Source organism: Bufo gargarizans, chromosome 2 (genome assembly GCF_014858855.1).
Source record: "Bufo gargarizans isolate SCDJY-AF-19 chromosome 2, ASM1485885v1, whole genome shotgun sequence".
NCBI lineage: Eukaryota > Metazoa > Chordata > Amphibia > Anura > Bufonidae > Bufo > Bufo gargarizans.
In genome coordinates, this window is record NC_058081.1 from 102865686 (window position 1) to 102886079 (window position 20394).

At 46.0% G+C, this 20394-nt stretch overlaps 1 protein-coding gene across 1 annotated transcript in view; it reads left to right on the forward strand.

Annotated features, from left to right (window-relative positions):
• Nucleotides 1-20017, forward strand: part of BLM (BLM RecQ like helicase) — an 84897-nt gene extending 64880 nt beyond the window's left edge. The window contains exons 16-22 of the mRNA XM_044279334.1: nucleotides 5024-5214; nucleotides 6414-6549; nucleotides 6643-6842; nucleotides 7575-7770; nucleotides 19211-19333; nucleotides 19428-19635; nucleotides 19758-20017. Of these exons, the coding sequence (XP_044135269.1) occupies nucleotides 5024-5214; nucleotides 6414-6549; nucleotides 6643-6842; nucleotides 7575-7770; nucleotides 19211-19333; nucleotides 19428-19635; nucleotides 19758-19938 (1235 nt within the window). The 3' untranslated portion in view covers nucleotides 19939-20017. The remainder of the gene's footprint in view (nucleotides 1-5023; nucleotides 5215-6413; nucleotides 6550-6642; nucleotides 6843-7574; nucleotides 7771-19210; nucleotides 19334-19427; nucleotides 19636-19757) is intronic.
• The last annotated feature ends 377 nt before the right edge of the window (nucleotides 20018-20394 follow it).

A 20394-nucleotide genomic window follows, 5' to 3' on the forward strand; every position in this document is an offset into this window, starting at 1 on the left:
TCTCCTTGCAGGGTCCCCCATCCCCTCTATCGCCTTACCGGGCGCAGGCATCCCTCCTTTGAGACGGCTCAGGGCCCTCTCCCGACTGCTGCGGCGTAGGGCCCTTGTTTCCGGCCCGTGGGGTGGGCACCCGCGGCCGGCATGACTGTGGTTTTCCAGCAGACCCCGGCCGACCGCAGGTGCTCTCAGAGAGTCTGTCTTCCGGTCGGTCGGGCGCCGCAGAAAGATTCTATCCCGGGCTCCTTCCTGGGCCCCCTGACTCTCCGGCCCGCGGGGTGGGCTCCCGCGGCCGGTATTATGCATGCGCCGCTCCGCTCCCTCCAGATCCCGGCCGGTACCTCCGGGCACCGCAAAATTTAGGCCCCGGCTTCGCGGCCTACTAGGCCGCAATGTTCCGGCCTCGATTGGAGAGGGCGGGCATTCACAGGCGCGAGTTCTTCCCGCCGGAGGTCCCCCCGCCCCCAGGGGATCGCTGCACCGCCCTCAGGTCCGATCCGTATTAACCTTTTGGATGCCGACGGCTCCCATCTGGAGGAGACCCTAGGATGGCTAGCCTCTCAGTGAGGCTGTGCGCTTATATGGTGGCCCCTTTCTGCGTCAAAGAGGCTGTGTTTTACAATAATTAATAATAATAAAAAATAAAAAAAATGAAGTGTGTGTGTATATATATATATATATATAAGAAATATCTGTATTTTATGTTGGCTGCGCAGGATACTGCAGCCTGACATTAGAGCGCTGGCCGTATGCCTGCCCCTATTCCATAGGTGGCATGTTGCGCTCCGTGGCACTGGCCAGGTATACATGTTCCCCTTTCTAGGCGGACCCTTGCCTTCTCCTGGGGTACGGCGCTGGCCAGGTGCAGGCCGCCTTTTCTATAGGCAGAATTTGTCGCCCTCTCCAGTCGCGGTGCTGGCCATGTGCATGACCCCCCATTATGGGCGGCATACTGCACTCTCTCTGGCTGCGGGCTGGCCTTGTGCATGACCCCCTTCTGTAGGCGGAATGCTGCCCTTTTACCGCATACGATGCTGACCATGTGCACGACCCCCTTCCATAGGCGGAACGCTGCACTCTCGCTGGATTTGCTACGGCCATATGCATGACCTCCTTCCACAGGCGGAATGCTGCACTCTCGCTGGGTTCGCTACGGCCTTATGCATGACCTCCTTCCATAGGTGGAATGTTGCACTCTCTCTGGCTTCGCTGCTGGTCTTACGCATGACCTCCGTCCAAAGGAGGACTGCTGCGCTCTCTCTCTGGATTTGCTGCCGGCCATATGCATGACCTCCGTCCATAGGCAGAACGCTGCACTCTCGCTGGATTCGCTGCCGGCCATATGCATGAGCCGGCCATGTGCATGACCTCCTTCCATAGGCGGAATGCTGCACTTTCTGGATTCGCGGCCGGCCATACGCATGACCTCCGTCCATAGGCGGAATGCTGCACTCTCTCTGGATTTGCTGCCGGCCATGTGCATGAACTCCTTCCATAGGTGGATTGCTGCACTATCACTGGATTCGCTGCCGGCCAGGTGCACGACCCCTTCCTTGGGTGGTGTGCTGCACTCACTGGAATCGCTGCCAGCAATGAACATGTATCCTTTCTTCAGGCGGCATACGCACAACGCCACTGACTGTGGTTGTTTTCTCGCCAGTGCGTTGCTGGCCATGTGCATGTCCCGCATCCTTGGCGGGGTGCTTGCATTTTTGCTGGATGCGATGACGGCCGTGTGCATTACCCCGCCCCCTTCTGGGTGGAATACTGCTCTTTCGCCGGATGTGTTGCGGGCCATACACGGCCCTCCTCATCCATGGGCGAAAATTTGCACCCTCCCGTGACCCATGGCTGTCCTTGATATGCTGTGCGGGACTCTTGCATGTTCTCCTTCATTGTGGAGTAGTTGCACTCTCACAGTATTCGGTGTTAGGTGGGTTATTGCGCACTCGCTTAATGCTAGGATAACCCCGTGCATGTCCCCCTTTCACTGGGCGGACCTCCTGCGTTCCCGCTGGGTACTGTGCGGCCATGTGCATGGTCACCTTCTGGGCAAACTATGGTATGTTCTACTTCTCTGAAGTTGTTACTGGCCTTGGGCATCCCCCCTTTGGGACGGGCCTTTGCATTCTTACCAGCTGCAGTGTTGCCAGGTACATTTCCCCCTTTTCTGGGGGGCCTGCCTGCGTTTCCATCGCATGCCATACTGATGTCTTGTGCATAACTCCCTTTCAGGTTGCACTTTGCACTTCCGTTGATACTGTTGGACTCTGTGGCTGATCCCCTTCACTGGGTGACTATTTTTTTTGGTGCGCTCTGTCCGTTGTTTGGGCCGTGTATGCCTTCTCCTCCCATAGGTGGGTTGGCCTTCTCACTGCTTGCGGGGCTGCTCGTACGTAGGCCTCACTTCGTCCTGCGACATACCCTTTTCTCTTGGGATGTGGTGCTTGTCACGGGCCTTGCACTCTTCTCTAAAGAGATCATTCTGTCCACCTGTATAACCCTTGGGTGCTGTCATACAAACATTAAAAGAATGCCATTGTATTCAAAGGTGTATTCTTTAGATATGAGTAGATGGGCTCTACTTGCTCTCTACTTCGCCGAGCTGGGTGGTGCTCGTTCTCTGGTTTGGCCTGTATATTGTGGTCCCGTTGTGTCGGCATCCACCATGTCCGTTGGCCTTTCCACCTGGGGAGTGTTCGTGGTTCTTTGATACGTACCCTTTCGTTCTCCCGTGCACTCGCTTCCCGGCGCAAGTGGTCACTTGGTCGAGAGTGCCGTTTGCAGTGCCACTCGATTTCTGCGTTGGCTCTGGCGGGACTGCTGTTCCCTCGCCTACTACTGTTTCCTCCTCTTCGGGTGTCGTGCAGTATGAGTTTTTTCTTTTGGCGCCCGCTCTGCGCTTCAGGCTGGTCCGCTACCGGGTTCGGGCCGCTTTTCTCGGGATGGTCACCCAACTTTTCTTGGGTGCTCGCTTACCCAGGTCCGTAGGACCTCCACCTTGGGTTCTTCAGGGTATTTGCCTTCTGCGTGGCTGTGAACCGGGCGTCTCAGTGAGCGGGGTTCTGCCTTTGAGCTGTCCTATGGCTCCCCTGTTGCCCACTCCTCCTTTCGGTTGGAGGGTGTTATGCCGGCCTCTGTCTCGGCTGCCTTTTCTCGCCGGCTCTTCTTGGCTCCCGCTCGGCTCCCTCCGATGTGGCTTTTGCCCCGGCTGCGCTTCAGTGGCGGTTCCTTCGCTGCCCTCCTCTCTGGGGAGAGCTTGGTTGTTCATGTGGGTGGTTCTGATGTTCCTCTTGGCCTCGTACTGTCTCCCTTGTTCACTCTGGCTGTACCTTGGGAGGACTCCCATTCGGTCGAGATTGTCATTAGATCTCCCACACCGGGACTGTAGGACGTCTTCCTGTGGTGGCTACATCGACATGGACTTTAGCCTGTCTTGTCCTGGCGGTTGCTGGGCAGACCCTTCGGTTCCTTTCAGTCTGTCCTTCTGCTCCCCCACTCCGGGTGGTTACAGGACAACGTTGCACGGGGGCCGACGGGTCCAGTTTTGCCGACCGTTCTGCCCGTGTTACTGGTCTGCGCCTGTTCGCATTGGGTTTTTTCCCGCTTGCCCAGGCGACTCTAGCGGGCTCGCTAGTGTTCGCTCCTGGCCGTGTTTTGTCCGGATCTGTTGTAGGACTTAGGGGTTTTACCGGGGGTTCTGTGGGAAGCTGGGCGTTCCCCCGCTCTGCCTTTCTCTCTCCATGGTTCTGTCTTTCTCCAGTCCGTCCTAGATCTGGGACTGGGACGCTGTTGCTTGAAGTGTCAAGTGTCAGCGCTGTCCTTCCCCTTTCAGCGTTCCCCGGCCCTCTGGGCCTGTCAGGACCCTCTTCCGTGGAGCGGCTTGGGGTTCCCTTGTACTGCCCCTGGGTACCGCCCTGGGCATTGCATACTGGGCTCTTGGCACTCCAATCTTTCCCTTGGAGCCGTTACAGAAGTTCTCTCTACTCCTTCTGTCCTGTACGGTTATGTTTCCGTAGCCGTCGTGTCTCTGGCGGGTGCCTGGGTGGCGGCCCTTCTTGTTCCGAGCCTTCTCTTTCCTCAGGACAGGGCTGTTCTCCATCCCGTCTCTTCCTTCCTTCTGAAGGTGGTGTTTGTCTTTCATTTTAACGAGGCTTTCGTCCTCCCCTTCCCACCCCCGGGAACGGACACTTCACCGATTTGGGAGTTGTTTGGGCCTTGCGGTTTTTTACTTGGAGATCTCCGACTCTTGTCGACGTTCGGTCTCTTGGTTTTCCAGGACGTCCGCGCAAAGGGTTGGTGGCCTCCGGGGTGGCTTTCCTCCGCTTTCTCACAGTGGTTCTTGCTGTGGTTACCGCACCAAGGGCAGGGTTCTGCTTTTGGTGTCACCGTTCATTTCACCAGAGCGGTCGGTGCCTCCTGGGCCGGAGGCATTTGGCTTCGGCCATGCGTCTGGCGAGGCGGTCACTGGTCTTCCTTACCGCGTTCTACAGGGTGCATACTCTGGCTTCGGCAGATGCTGCCTTGGGCCGCCTGGTCTGCGGGCGGCGGTTTCTTGATAACTTCGGGTGCTTCGCCTTGGTGCTGTGGTCCCTCCCCCTTTTGGACTGCTTTTGAACGTCCCAAGGTCTTCTGTGTCTCCCAAGGAAACTGGGCGAGAAAACAAGATTTTTGTATAACTTACCAGTAAAATCTCTTTCTCGCTCTTTCCTTGGGGGACACAGCACCCACCCATTCTTTGTTTTTCTCTGCACGGTTTCCGAGTTGTTTTACCCGTTGGGTAGTTGGCTTGTTGGTTCCGCTTGTTTGGACTTTGCCTTTTTTCACTACTTGGACACGCAACTGGCAGCCTCTCTCTCCAGGCTGAGGGTATAGCTGTGGAGGAGGGGCTTAACAGTTTTCACTTAGTGTCACGCCTCCTATGGAGATGAGCTATACCCAAGGTCTTCTGTGTCCCCCAAGGAAAGAGCGAGAAAGAGATTTTACTGGTAAGTTATACAAAAATCTCGTTATCTTTTTCTTTCAGTGGAAAAGGATGGAAACAGTCAGACAAAACAGACACACTTGAATAACTTGTACAGCATGGTGCATTACTGTGAAAATGTGCTGGAGTGTCGACGCATGCAGCTTCTTGCTTATTTTGGCGAGAATACATTCAATCCAAAGTTTTGTAAGGAGAACCCAAGAGTTGCTTGTGACAACTGCTGCAGAACAACGGTGAGAAATTCAGTTACCTCTTTTGATCTTTGACGTTTTATATGTTTCCTAAATAAGTGGGTGCTGGATTTGCTAATTCTGTTGAAATGGTTGGGTTATATAAACAAGCATTAAGCACTGAATCCTAAAAAAAATTTAAAGTTACTAATGTACTGATGTATTAATTACTGGAAATCCGAGAAGATGACTGTAAAATGCAACTTTTAGCAAGAAAAAAGTACATCTTATAGTCTGCAGTCAGGGTGGTCCAGCAGTCCTTCCTTGATCATCTAGCAGAGTCCTCATTCAGTGATCTGCCCATATAGTGAGAGAAGTCTGCGTCTTCACTTCTCTCCATGCCCAACCTCTATATGTATGATATCAATGCAGGAGCGAAGGCTGAACTTATCGTTAAGCAGATGCAGCAGAGGACCTCCCTAAGCTGCGAGTTGAAAGCTCTGTACTGTAAGGGCTTTCCATGATGTCACTGGTGGGTGGGGACAGACGGGTAGTGCTGGAAAGGGAGTAAAGATGTACCCTATGTCTGTGTGTGTGAGAATGCATGTAGCAGTGCATAGCTGTCTTTGTGTGCATGTAGTACAGCTGTGTTTGTCAGGTGCGTACACGGCAATGCTGTGTGTGTAAGTTACTGACATTGGCCCCGCCACTTCATTAAATCACCAGGGAAAACATGCTTTTCTATATTTTTGTTGTCTAAACCTGGGGTGCACCTTATAATGTGGAAAATACGCTAAATAAAAAATTGTAAAGTTGTAAAAGCTGAACCTCCCCTCTTGGTTCTTGATCTAATTTTTTGTGTATAGAGGGAAATCAGGTAGCGGTTACCCCAAGCTACATGCATAAAGCTGGCCATACATTAGGGATTTCAAACGGCTGTTTTCTGAATAACTTGTCCTCCATGCTCGGTCAGTCGATCTCTTGTGGTGATTTGTAACCTGGTTTGGGATTTCATACGTGGGTGCAGATCTGTTGTTTAGCATGAGTGGCTTCTCTACTGCAGCAATCCCAAAAAATTCCAACATGGCAGATTAACTTTTCAACAGGTATCAGCCATCAGTCTGCAAATGGTTAGTAAAACGTGGTCTAAATCTGCCTTTTCAGCCTTCCAAAATACAGTGTATTGCCAGCATAACATGATTCACAAAATATGTTGTTCAGGTAATTGGTAAACTGACGTCCGTCTTTGCATTGCATTTCAGGAATACAAGTCTAGAGATGTGACCGACGAGGTGAAGACTATTGTGAGATTTGTCCAGGAGCACTGCACTTCTCAAGGAAGAGGGAAGGGTGTCAAAAATCGCTTAACTCTTAACATGATGGTAGATATATATTTAGGTAGGTATCCTGGACATTACAGACTATCAGTGTTTGAAACAGAATTTCCCAAGCAGAAGGTATAGTTGATCTTTTTTTTTTTTCTCATACCAGGGAGTAAGTCTGCAAAGGTCCAGACAGGAATATTTGGAAAGGGAGCAGCGTATTCACGCCACAATGCAGAACGGTTATTCAGGAAACTGGTTCTGGAAAGGATTCTGGATGAGGAACTATATATTACAGTCAATGACCAGGCTGTAGCATATATAAAAATTGGAGAGCGGTCTCAGGCTGTGCTGAATGGGTTCACAAAGGTATGCAGTGCTCCAGACCAAAAAAAAATACCTAGTAGCCATTGGCTCCTGAACTGAAAAATTTAGGAGCCAAATGAAATTTTTTGTCGCCAAATCGAAACCGAATAATAATTTTGGTATCGTGACAACGCTACGCCGATCACGATAAAAAATTTTGATTTGCTTTCGAAATCATAAAAAAGTATTGCGATACTCAATACCATGTGGGGGGGAGAAAAAAAAAAAAAAAGCCACATGCATTCCACATTTTATGAAACGTTCGGCCCATAATAGAACAGTCCTATCCTATTTTTTGAGGTGACAAAAAAATGGCAAATCGCATGGTTTTTATTTATTTATTTCTGTTACGGATATTTTTTAATAGTTTGGACTTTTTGGACGCAGCACTATGTAATATGTTTATTTATTTATTGTTTATATATTTTATAAGTAAAATTAGGAAAGGAGGGGTTTAAAGTTAATACTTTAGTGTTTTTTTATTTATTTTTTTTAACCTGACCTCCTATAGCCGGCACCCGCGATCTGGTGCAGTTAACCCATCATGACGCCTGCCTGCCCCTGTCAATCAAAGTGCAGAGGGCACAGCAGTTTCAGGTTACACCGGCGCTGACCAATGCCAATTAACTTCTGAGAATAATTTTATAAAAATTGGACAAAAAAAAAATCACTTCTAGTTATATACATCTGAGATCTGGTCTGCAAATAAAACATTTGACCTTCAACCACTGACAGGTTCAGTTCCAGGACACCGAAAATGCCAGCAGCCTCAGGAAACAGAAGGCATCTGTCATGGCAGCTACATCCCAGAGGGAGGAAATGGTCAAGAAATGCCAGGCTGAGGTGACAGAGCTCTGTAAGCGTCTGGGAAAGATATTTGGCGTGCACTACTTCAATATCTTCAATACGGCGACCATCCGTAGGATTGCAGGTATGGCATGGTGTAGTGGCCTATGTAAAGCATACTTCCAGGATGTTACTATCTTCATGAATCATAACATAAAGATTTGGCCACATTATGACAAGATTGTTCGATAAGGGCCTTGAACTATTTACTCCAATACAAATATTTTTCTAAAATAATTCAGTGTATACTACAATGAATGAGAAGAGTTTTGACGGATGAATGATAAGATCTGACATACGATTGTTCTTAGCACAATAGACAATGGGTACATCTGTTGGACAGACAAAAATGGCAAACTGAACTCCTTTTTTTATTTAAAATTATTGTGTACAGCAAAGGTTACTTATGTCCCATGATTAAATATTAATGCATTCTCTAAAATCACACAAAACATAATTTCACTGATTCCTATTGACTGGCCTGCACAATAGCAGGAATCGCCACCCTGCTTGTGTGAGCTACTGAGCATGTGCAACCCTCGGCGCTGGACACGTTATGAAAAGGAAACAAAAGATCACCAGGGGCCTTCATGACAAGCATGGGTTGGCATAATCTAGACAGAGAAGCATTGTTTTCCATTCCATCCACCATGACGGCCACAAGTGAGAGATGACCTTTGACCTCTGTAGGGGCAGAAATATACAGAGAGAGTTAAAATTGCCCCTACCCCTCCACACCCTCAGTGTTATTCCTGCTCTTCGGGGTAAGCATTCAGAGAGAGGCCTCCCTGTGGGGAGGTGAAGATTCCTATGCTTTTTTTTTTTACCTTCATCATCCCCCCCTGCCTTCCTGCGGCAGGGGCTAAGGCTGGGCAGTGGGGGTAACATGGACACTCGCTTTGGCTCATGCTGGGGCCTGCGCTCCTTTCTATCGCGGTCCTCCTTCCACTTTGAGGTAGGAAGCAGACTGCTGATGGCGAATCCACGTGGGACGTGCGTGCATGCTGTGAAAGCAGTCACTGCATTGATCCTCCGGGCTGACAGGTGGGAGAGGCGGAGCTACATCGCAACATGCTGGACGCATCAGGGTAACATCAGACGCCGGGAAAAATGAAAGTGATGCTCATGCGGCTCAGAGGCAGCATCTCCACCACTATGTCGGCGTCTGAGGCTCCAGCATTCTGTCAGGAGGGCCCCGATCCCTCTCTGGCTGCACCTTCAGTGAGTTCCCCTATGGGGAGTATGATTTTTCTTACCTGTATGTTTAATGGGTTTTCCAACTTGTGATATTTGGTTGCTCTTCTCTGTTCCCTAGGGAGCAAAGGAAATTAAAGCTAAATCTAGATCTCTAAAGTGCGCTACTTGTGCCAAGAGACTACCAGATAACTACAAAAAGAAGTTATGTAACGTATCTGACATCTTAAAAGAAGAGCAACCATTTATCCAAGAAGAAATCAGATCTTCCATGGCCTCTTTGAGAGCCCCTAGCCCTCCTATCCCGCCAAGTAAGAAACCTAGACTATCTGTTCAATCCTCCTCTGAGCTAGAGGACATTGATGAGGATGCCTCCACCTCTAGACAGATTTTTGAGGAGGACCTTATTTCGGAAGGAGAGATAAGACATATTTCTTCTCCTCAGATCAAATGGAAGAATTACTTAAAGCCATAAGATCTACCATGGGTATTGAGGATATCCCTAAGCCACGTACAGTACAGAATTAGATGTTTGGGGGTTTACATGCTAAAAAATCTAAAGTATTCCCCATGAATGAAAATATTAAGGCTTTGATCCTGTATGAATGGATCGAATTGGGAAAAAAGGCTAGGTGTATCAAAGGAATTTAGGAATAGGTTAAGGTTTGATCTAGCCGAATGTAAGATATTTGATGAAATCCCCAAAATCGACGTTCAGGTGGCGAAAGTCGTCAAGCAGACGGCTTTACCATTTGAAGATTCTTCGCAGTAAAGTGATCCGATAGAACTCAAAGCAGACTCATGGATGGAACGCAAAGCGGTGATGTTTTGCGTCAAGATGAATATTGCAGCCACATCAGTGGCTAGGACTATGTATTTCTGGTTATCAGAATTGGAGGAGCATCAAAAAAATAAGACTCCCAGGGAAGATATTATAAACTCTATCCCATTATTAAAATCCGAACTGCTTTCCTGGCTGACGCATTGGCTAAATCCGTACGGTTTTTTTTCACCAAGGATGCAGCTTTATCCACTGCTGCCAGAAGAGCCTTATGGATGAAAGCTTGGTCAGAGGACAAGGCCAAGTTATGTTCAATCACCTTTTCAGGTGAATTTGTATTTGGGCCAGTATTAGATAAAAAGAGACCCTTTCGACCATTTTCTTCCCAGTCTAGACCCTATAGAGGGAAGGTTAAGACAAGTCGGTGGAGCTACAGTAAAGGAGGAAAAGGTAGGGAGTTTATCCTCAATCCCCAGAACAAACAAGGACGCCAGAGTAGAAAGTAGGTTGAAGAATTTTCTAGAGCGATGGACTCTCGTCACATCAAATCCCTGGGCCTTAAACATCTTAGCACAGGCTTACAAGATAGAATTTTCTTCAACCCCTCCAATGAAATTCACCATTACGACCCACAACAAGGGGGTTCATGAAAAGATCTGGCAGGGGGTTCAGGATCAGATTAGGGGTTATAATAAGGGTACCATATGCCGAAAAAGGTCAGGGGTTTTACTCAAGACTCTTCTTAGTCAAAAAACGATTCTTACCACACAATAATAAATCTAAAACCCTTAAACAAATTAATTGTGTACAGGAGGTTCAAAATGGAGTCAGTGGCCTCTACCATTCTCTGATTCCAGAGGGCGCCTTTTTGGCCAATCCATCAGGCTTCTCAGAAGTACCGGTACTTAAGGTTTGCGGTAAGAGATCCCAAAGGTTCCCTTCACCACTTTCAGTATGTTGCACTTCCATTTGGCATATCATCAGCCCCAAGGACCTTCACCAAGTTGGTGGTGGAAATGGCGGCGTTTCTACGCAGAAAGGGAGCAAATATCGTCCCCATTTAGACAACTTTCTAATAGGAAGCTCAAAAGAGACCTCCAAGGTAATAAAGGATTTTATAGACACCCTCTCAGATCTGAGCTGGTTAATGAATCTAAAACAATCTACACTCGCCCTGTCCACAAAAAAGGGTTTCTGGGCGTAGTGTTAGATTCTGTATGCCAGAGGACTCGTCTAACCCAGGACAAGATAAGATCCCTCAGAAAATTACAAGGTTTCAGAACACTCACAGATGCTCCATTTGAAAGGCGATGAGTCTGCTAGGTATCCTTACCTCTTGCATAATTTCAGTCCCATAGAGTCAGGCCCACACCAGAACCATGCAATCATGGATCTTAAAAAAACTGGAACAGGAAACGTTCGTCCCTGGACAGGATAATCAGCATTCCACCTGCAGTCAAAATAGACCAGAACTGGTGGAGAGAGGAAGAGAAACTTCTTCAGGGCCCAGACTGGCTCAGGACCAAAGAGGTTCAGATAATGACTAATGCCAGCGCTTCAGGTTGGGGAGCAAAGGTAGGAAGCTATTACTTCCAGGGAGACTGGTCAGTCATAAAAAACAGATCTTCAAATTACAGAGAACTGTATGCAGTCCTTATGGCTTTTACAAAACCTTTTAAAGAACGGACATCTGAAAGTCCTTTCAGACAATATCACAACAGTGGCATACCTAAAACATCAGGGCGGCACAAGATCCAACCCTTTGGCAGAAGTAGCAAGAAGAATATTTCCTGGGGCAGAAGAAAATGTTCTCTTCTTAACGTCTGTTCATCTGGAAGGGTCAGAAAATCTAGAAGCGGACTTCTTAAGTCGGCAAACTTTACATCCAGGAGAATGGACTCTAAATCGAAAAAAAAATTCTGGAAAATACGTCCAGATGGGGACTGCCAGAGATAGACCTGTTCGCCTCCAGAGAGAATGCTCAGGTCCTTCAGTTTTGTTCTCTAGACCCCAGAGACAGACCTTGGGCTGTAGACACCCTGTCAATAAGATGGTTCTAGGACCTTGTTTACACATTTCCACCTTTTCCACTGATTCCTCGCCTAATACAGAAGATCCAGCGGGAACCAGCAACAGTAATTTTAATAGCTCCTTACTGGCCTGAAAAAAAAAGGTGGTTCTTGGCCCTGAAACAAATGGCATTGGAAGAACCATGGAAAATACCCTGCCAGGAGGAGATCCTCTCTCAGGGGGCAATAAATCATCCAAACCTACAGATCTACAATCTAGCTGTCTGGATCCTGAGAGCGAGTCACTCAGAAGACAGGGTCTCCGAGTAATCCTTACTCTCAAAGAAAGTAGGAAAAAAGTTACATCGGCCATTTATCTTAAAATCTGGAAGAGGTTTTGCAGTTGTTTGGGAGAAGAACATCCGGACACCTCTCCTCCACCCATAAAAAAACAAAAAAATTCTAGGTTTCTTGCAGAATGGGTTAGAACCATGATTGAGGCCTAGCACATTTTATGATACAAGCCTGACTGAACACCGATGGGTAAAGAGATTTGTTAGGGCAGCCTCTACACTAAGACCAACCTTGTGTTCTAGGTTTCCTCAGTGGGATCTTAACATTGTATTAAATGGTCTGACTAAGGCTACTTTCACACCTGCGTTCAGGTGTCCGCTCGTGAGCTCCGTTTGAAGGGGCTCACAAGCGGCCCTGAACGCAGCCGTCTGGCCCTAATGCATTCTCAGTGGAGGCGGATCCACTGAGAATGCATCCGTCTGCCAGCGGAGGCGAGCGGATCCGTCCAGACTTATAATGGAAGTCAATGGGGACGCATCCACTTGAAGATGACACCATATGGCTCAATCTTCAAGCGGATCCGTCCCCCATTGACTTTCAATGTAAAGTCTGAACGGATCCGCTCAGGCTACTTTCACACTTAGACATTTTTCTAAGTTATAATGCAGACGGATCCGTTCTGAACGGATGCAAACGTCTGCATTATAGGAGCGGATCCGTCTGATGAAACATCAGACGGACCCGCTCCGAACGCTAGTGTGAAAGTAGCCTAAGCCCCCCTTCTTCCCTTAGAAGAGATTTCTATCAAACACCTGTCCTTCAAAACTGCTTTTCTGATGGCCATAACGTCTGCTAGACGTATAAGTAAAGTTCAGGCACTTTCCTGTAGAGAACCATTCCTGAAGGTTTTTGAGGACCAAGTAACATTGAGGCTAGATCCAGGGCTCCTCCCCAAGGTGGTATCAGATTATCACCGTGACCAGGAAATAGTTTTACCATTTTACATTATCCAGGAATTTCTAAAACCTTTAAAAAAGACCAATAAAATTTTAGTTCAGTTCGGAGGATGAAACATGAGGGGAAAAAGCTTCCCAAAGCCTCTATAGGTCGCTGGATTAGAGCTACTATAGGTTGCTGTTACTCCCTTCAAAATATTCCTTGTCCTATAGGTATTAAAGTTCACTCTTCGTGGGCAGAAAAAGGAGGCGTCTCATTAAACCAGATTTGCAAAGCGGCTACTTGGTCAAGTGTTAACACCTTCGTTAAACATTATCGCCTTAATCTTTCTGCCTCCGCAGATTTAGCATTTGGCCAAAAAGTACTGCAGGCGGTTTCCGACCCTATGTAAATATTTGTTAGTTCTCACTTGTGGACGTCATGGTGGATGGAATGGAAAACTGTAATTAGACTTACCGGTAATTCCTTTTCCTTGAATCCACCATGACGGCCCATATATTCCCTCCACCCCAAAAAATAAAATAATATATAATTAAAAACAAAATGAGTTCAGTATAACGTATCTGTGACAAACCACCTGCCAATCCTGTCATACTATGCCACAGTTGCCATACAGGTCTCGTCCACTAGAGACTTCTGGAGGCGAATCCACTGTGAGCACACGTTTAAGATTGGTTTGTGTGCCCATACATGATACAATCGGAAAAATAAAATGATCGATTTCACGCTGGAAATCAGATTAATTTGCTGCCACCACTCTTCGTATTGAATCGGGGCGAAGAGACCCCGGCTAGTTAATCCTAAAGGGAAGAAACGGTTATTTGCAACCTTGCTAACCAATTAACAATTTAGGAAAATAAGACAATGCGGTAGTATGTCTCCTCTGAGGACAGAGTTCTTAGCATAAACCAGATAATCAAGGAACAAGGGCAAAACTGGAACGATGCAATCGTTAGTTTTATTTTAAAAACTATACACAAAAAATATATACATTAAAACTGACCGATTAAATATACCTGCCAGTCGAACGGATTGGTTGGATAGAAATAGGTAAGAGGTGGAAGGGAATAGAATGTCTAAGTTCAGAATTACCGTGGTATAGTCCAGTAAAAGATGGTCTTTGTAAGGAATAATCCAAGATGGCGGGGTGCCCGTGTCCAGCGGGCGGTCGTGATGTTAGTAGACGTCAGATGGTAGGTGAAGGACCCAGGACCTGAGTGTTTCACTGTTTTTACCCACTCTGAAGCGGGGAGTGGTTATGATGCGTACAGGACCAGCCTTGTGTAATTAGAACAGGGGCAGTCCTTTGCCCCATAGGGAGAAAATCTGGCAGAATCTTTGCTTTGCCCGTTTCTCTGTACCCGTAAGTCCAATCAACAAATAGAGTTTATATTTATAATCAGTACAATTTTACACATCATCTGATACTAAATATGAGTGGACGACAATACAGTGTGCCTGAGAACCTTTATATCTCAGAGCGGAAATCTCTGATTTGCCCGCGGGTTTCCTGGAAGGTGGGTTATAATCTGAACAATTCCTGAAGAGATTATTTATTTAGTATTTTCCTAGCCTACGAATTATGAGGGAAATATGGGAAAATATTAGATCTATGGAATGGAGGGTGACTGCAAGGTCACCTTTCTCACTGTATCATCCAGCTGTCTGATACAGATCTGTCCTTTTCTTTTGAAGCTCTCTGATGAGGCTTAAGGTGTGAGGATTCCTGCTGGGGTTGGAGCCGCTCCGACTACAGAAAGGGAGTTTTTATGAGGTTCTGTCAAGAAAATACCAGATTGATGGGTACTTAACCTGGCATGGGGGCAGGAAGAGTCTTTGGCAAGGAGGTGCTAATTGTACCTCTGATCTGTGAGCTGTGCTAGCAAGGTTGAATTACTTTGGGTTAAAAAAAGATTTAACTCTGTGTGCTGGCGAAGGCTCTGGTGATTTTAAAACCAGGCGCATTCGCGATTTCTTCACAGTATCTATACAGGTCCTTCTAAAAAAATTAGCATATTGTGATAAAGTTCATTATTTTCTGTAATGTACTGATAAACATTAAACTTTCATAGATTTTAGATTCATTACACACCAACTGAAGTAGTTCAAGCCTTTTATTGTTTTAATATTGATAATTTTGGCATACAGCTCATGAAAACCCAAAATTCCTATCTAAAAAAATTAGCATATCATGAAAAGGTTCTCTAAACGAGCTATTAACCTAATCATCTGAATCAACTAATTAACTCTAAAACACCTGCAAAAGATTCCTGAGGCTTTTAAAAACTCCCAGCCTGCTTCATTACTCAAAACCGCAATCATGGGTAAGACTGCCGACCTGACTGCTGTCCAGAAGGCCATCATTGACACCCTCAAGCAAGAGGGTAAGACACAGAAAGAAATTTCTGAACGAATAGGCTGTTCCCAGAGTGCTGTATCAAGGCACCTCAGTGGGAAGTCTGTGGGAAGGAAAAAGTGTGGCAGAAAACGCTGCACAACGAGAAGAGGTGACCGGACCCTGAGGAAGATTGTGGAGAAGGACCGATTCCAGACCTTGGGGGACCTGCGGAAGCAGTGGAATGAGTCTGGAGTAGAAACATCCAGAGCCACCGTGTACAGGCGTGTGCAGGAAATGGGCTACAGGTGCCGCATTCCCCAGGTCAAGCCACTTTTGAACCAGAAACAGCGGCAGAAGCGCCTGACCTGGGCTACAGAGAAGCAGCACTGGACTGTTGCATATCATTCGGAAATCAAGGTGCCAGAGTCTGGAGGAAGACTGGGGAGAGGGAAATGCCAAAATGCCTGAAGTCCAGTGTCAAGTACCCACAGTCAGTGATGGTCTGGGGTGCCATGTCAGCTGCTGGTGTTGGTCCACTGTGTTTTATCAAGGGCAGGGTCAATGCAGCTAGCTATCAGGAGATTTTGGAGCACTTCATGCTTCCATCTGCTGAAAAGCTTTATGGAAATGAAGATTTCATTTTTCAGCACGACCTGGCACCTGCTCACAGTGCCAAAACCACTGGTAAATGGTTTACTGACCATGGTATTACTGTGCTCAATTGGCCTGCCAACTCTCCTGACCTGAACCCCATAGAGAATCTGAGGGATATTGGGAAGAGAAAGTTGAGAGACTCAAGACCCAACACTCTGGATGAGCTTAAGGCCGCTATCGAAGCATCCTGGGCCTCCATAACACCTCAGCAGTGCCACAGGCTGATTGCCTCCATGCCACGCCGCATTGAAGCAGTCATTTCTGCAAAAGGATTCCCGACCAAGTATTGAGTGCATAACTGAACATAATTATTTGAAGGTTGACTTTTTTTGTATTAAAAACACTATATACTTTTATTGGTCGGATGAAATATGCTAATTTTTTTAGATGGGAAATTTGGGTTTTCATGAGCTGTATGCCAAAATCATCAATATTAAAACAATAAAAGGCTTGAACTACTTCAGTTGGTGTGTAATGAATCTAAAATATAATCTGAGTCTAATGTTTATCTGTACATTACAGAAAATAATGAACTTTATCACAATATGCTAATTTTTAGAAGGACCTGTATAATATCTAGTTGGGTATGAAGTAATACTAAAATGGGGATAGATTGCTCACCTACCTTGGTAATTTGGAAGAACACTGAGGGTGAGGAGGGGTTGGGGGCAATTTAAACTGTGTATTCCTGCCCCTACAGAAGTCAAGGGTCATCTCTCACTTGTGGCAGTCATGGTGGATTCAAGGAAACGGAATTACCGGTAAGTCTAATTATGGTTTGTTTGTTTGTTTTTAATTAATTCCCTTTGAAAAACATGAAGAAAAATCCCTTTTAACTATAAAGTTTCTCAAGGCCAATGGCTTGTGTCCATAGAATAATGGGTTTGTTCTCTTTATATGTAATGCAGTTTTTGGTCTGTGTTAGAGGCAGTGTGGTGTTATGTCTCTGAATAATCAACAGCGCTTCTTCCCACACTTTGATGTTACTGATTTCTCAAGAATGTGCAGTTTAGGAGGTGCAGTCGTCACTGCATCAACTAAAGATGTCCACGTGTCTCAATCTGCATTTACACAAGCCAATAATCGTCCAGATTATCGGGAACGACCGTTCCTGTGAACGCTCATTCGCGACAATCTGCCCGTTTAAATGTGCTGCCGATTACCCGATGAATGAGCGAAACTCTTGTTCATCAGGTAATCCTGTCGTTCATACAGGCACCACTGACCATGGCTTCTGGGCAGCAGATTGTGCGGTCTAAACAGCAACCTGACGCCCAAAAACAATGATTCTGTATGACGACGAGGGATTGCTATAGTGATACCTTGTCTTCATACATGTAAATGCAGCAGTCTCCTTCACTGAACGAGACTGTCGGGAAGGAACAATAGGCTGCAGAATCGTCCCGTGTAAATCCAGCTTCACTTTGTCAGCAATGTACCTGCCTGTCCCTTGAACTATTGTCCTCTTTTGTGCCTCGGGTTCCAGCAGTGCTGCAGAGTTTTCCTATGAGAAGAGGGAAGATTTACATTGCTGTGACAGACTGCGAGTTGACGAGTGCTTCTGATATTCTAGAAGAGCTCCTTACCAGTCCTCTGGACTACCCAATTTCTCAGACTGAGGGCACCTGCAGACTAGTAGTACAGTCGTGGCCAAAAGATTTGAGAATGACACAAATATCAGTTTTCACAAAGTTTGCTGCTAAACTGCTTTTAGATCTTTTTCAGTTGTTTCTGTGATGTAGTGAAATATAATTACATGCACGTCATACGTTTCAAAGGCTTTTATCGACAATTACATGACATTTATGCAGAGTCAGTATTTGCAGTGTTGGCCCTTCTTTTTCAGGACCTCTGCAATTCGACTGGGCATGCTCTCAATCAACTTCTGGGCCAATTCCTGACTGATAGCAACCCATTCTTTCATAATCCCTTCTTGGAGTTTGTCAGAATTAGTGGGTTTTTGTTTGTCCACCCGCCTCTTGAGGATTGACCACAAGTTCTCAATGGGATTAAGATCTGGGGAGTTTCCAGGCCATGGACCCAAAATGTCAACGTTTTGGTCCCCGAGCCACTTAGTTATCACTTTTGCCTTATGGCACGGTGCTCCATCGTGCTGGAAAATGCATTATTTTTCACCGAACTGTTGTTGGATTGTTGGAAGAAGTTGCTGTTGGAGGGTGTTTTGGGACCATTCTTTATTCATGGCTGTGTTTTTGGGAAAAATTGTGAGTGAGCCCACTCCCTTGGATGAGAAGCAACCCCACACATGAATGGTCTCAGGATGCTTTACTGTTGGCATGACACAGGACTGATGGTAGTGCTCACCTTTTCTTCTCCGGACAAGCCTTTCTTCATCGGAGAATATTACTTTGCCCAGTCCTCAGCAGTTCATTCACCATATTTTCTGCAGAAGATCAATCTGTCCCTGATGTGTTTTTTTTGGAGAGAAGTGGCTTCTTTTCTGCCCTTCTTGACACCAGGCCATCTTCCAAAAGTCTTCGCCTCACTGTGAGTGCAGATGCGCTCTCACCTGCCTGCTGCCATTCCTGAGCAAGCTCTGCACTGGTGACACTCCGATCCCGCAGCTGAATCCTCTTAAGGAGACTATCCTGGCGCTTGCTGGACTTTCTTGGACGCCCTGAAGCCTTCTTAACAAGAATTGAACCTCTTTCCTTGAAGTTCTTGATGATCCTATAAATTGTTGATTTATGTGCAATCTTAGTAGCCACAATATCCTTGCCTGTGAAGCCATTTTTATGCAACGCAATGATGGCTGCACGTGTTTCTTTGCAGGTCACCATGGTTAACAATGGAAGAACAATGATTTCAAGCATCACCCTCCTTTTAACAGGTCAAGTCTGCCATTTTAACCCAATCAGCCTGACATAATGATCTCCAGCCTTGTGCTCGTCAACATTCTCACCTGAGTTAACAAGACGATTACTGAAATGATCTCAGCAGGTCCTTTAATGACAGCAATGAAATGCAGTGGAAAGTTTTTTTGGGGATTAAGTTAATTTTCATGGCAAAGAAGGACTATGCAATGCATCTGATCACTCTTCATAACATTCTGGAGGATATGCAAATTGCTATTATAAAAACTTAAGCAGCAACTTTTCCAATTTCCAATATTTATGTAATTCTCAAAACTTTTGGCCACGACTGTATATAGTGAACCTGTCAGTGAACACACCACAAGGTCTTGGCAATTTCTGTAATAGAATTGGTTGGCAGCTTTTGTGCTCTTTTCAAATACAACATCCCATTCTGAGGGTTTCCACCTACTTGTGCATTGCAGAATCCCTGTCTCCAGAACCTGAAGTTTTATTACAGATTGATGGGGTGACCGAAGATAAGCTGGAGAAATATGGCGCTGAGCTAATAGATGTTCTACAGAAGTACTCCGAATGGACGCTTCCAGGTGTGGCCTTTAGTCTAATGCAGGTGCTTGCATTTTCCCGATGCATTTCGGCGACATTTTAACTATTTATTTTTCAATGTTGTTTCTCTCACAGCCGAGGAGGTTTCCCAAAAGTCCAGTGGGTCAGCAAACCACACTACCAGGATTTATGACAGCGAGGAGGATGAGGAGGATGCAAAAACAACTTCCTCTTATTTTAAATCATCCCGTAAAAATGGCACAAAGAGAAAAAATTCCTCATATGCTCATAAAGCCAAGAAAAGAAAAACGTGGGGAGATGGTCAGCAGTCCCGTGCCAAAAGGTAACTTGTACATAGCGCTGTATCAGATTGGGGGGGGGGGGGGGGGCTTCTACCTGTTTTTGTTCACAATTTGCTGTGAATAATTTTCTGTCCTTAATGATTTTTTTATTTTATTTTTTCAGCAGTGGTACCAATGCCTCCTACGGCAGGAATAAAGCTGCTTCTGCTAAATCAAGCAAAGGACATAATGTAGATTACAGCAGTGGATCTAGACCAGGGGCTGTGAACAAACCTGGCTTCATGGCAGTCCCTATGCCCCAGAACAACCGTCGTTTCCTGAAACCCTCCTACAGTTTTCTTTGATATTCACATTGTTTGTGAATACGTTTATATTTTTTATTGTAATAAAGCTTTGTAATAAATAAAATATATATTTTTTTTTTTTTTTTTTTTGTGACAAATATAGAATAATGTCATAAATTTTTAAAAGTTCAAATATATTTTCTGGTTTATCTATAACACACAGCATTGTGTATTACAGACCCCAATGCAGAATTATATTGTGCTTCCTATTGTTGAGTCTTGTGTGCTGACTGGGGGAGACCATTGAATGATATATGTCTCCTCATGCTGTGACCTATTTCAAATCCACATGAATGCATTACCAGCCTTGTCAGGCTCTTTATCACTGGTAATACACTAACTACCATGTGTCACATACATCTATGAGATTCACAGTTTATACTAAGCATCCCTGCAGTCCTTCAGTGTCATATGCAATGCCCTTTCATATTGGGTTTTCACTGTTTGCTTCTCAAT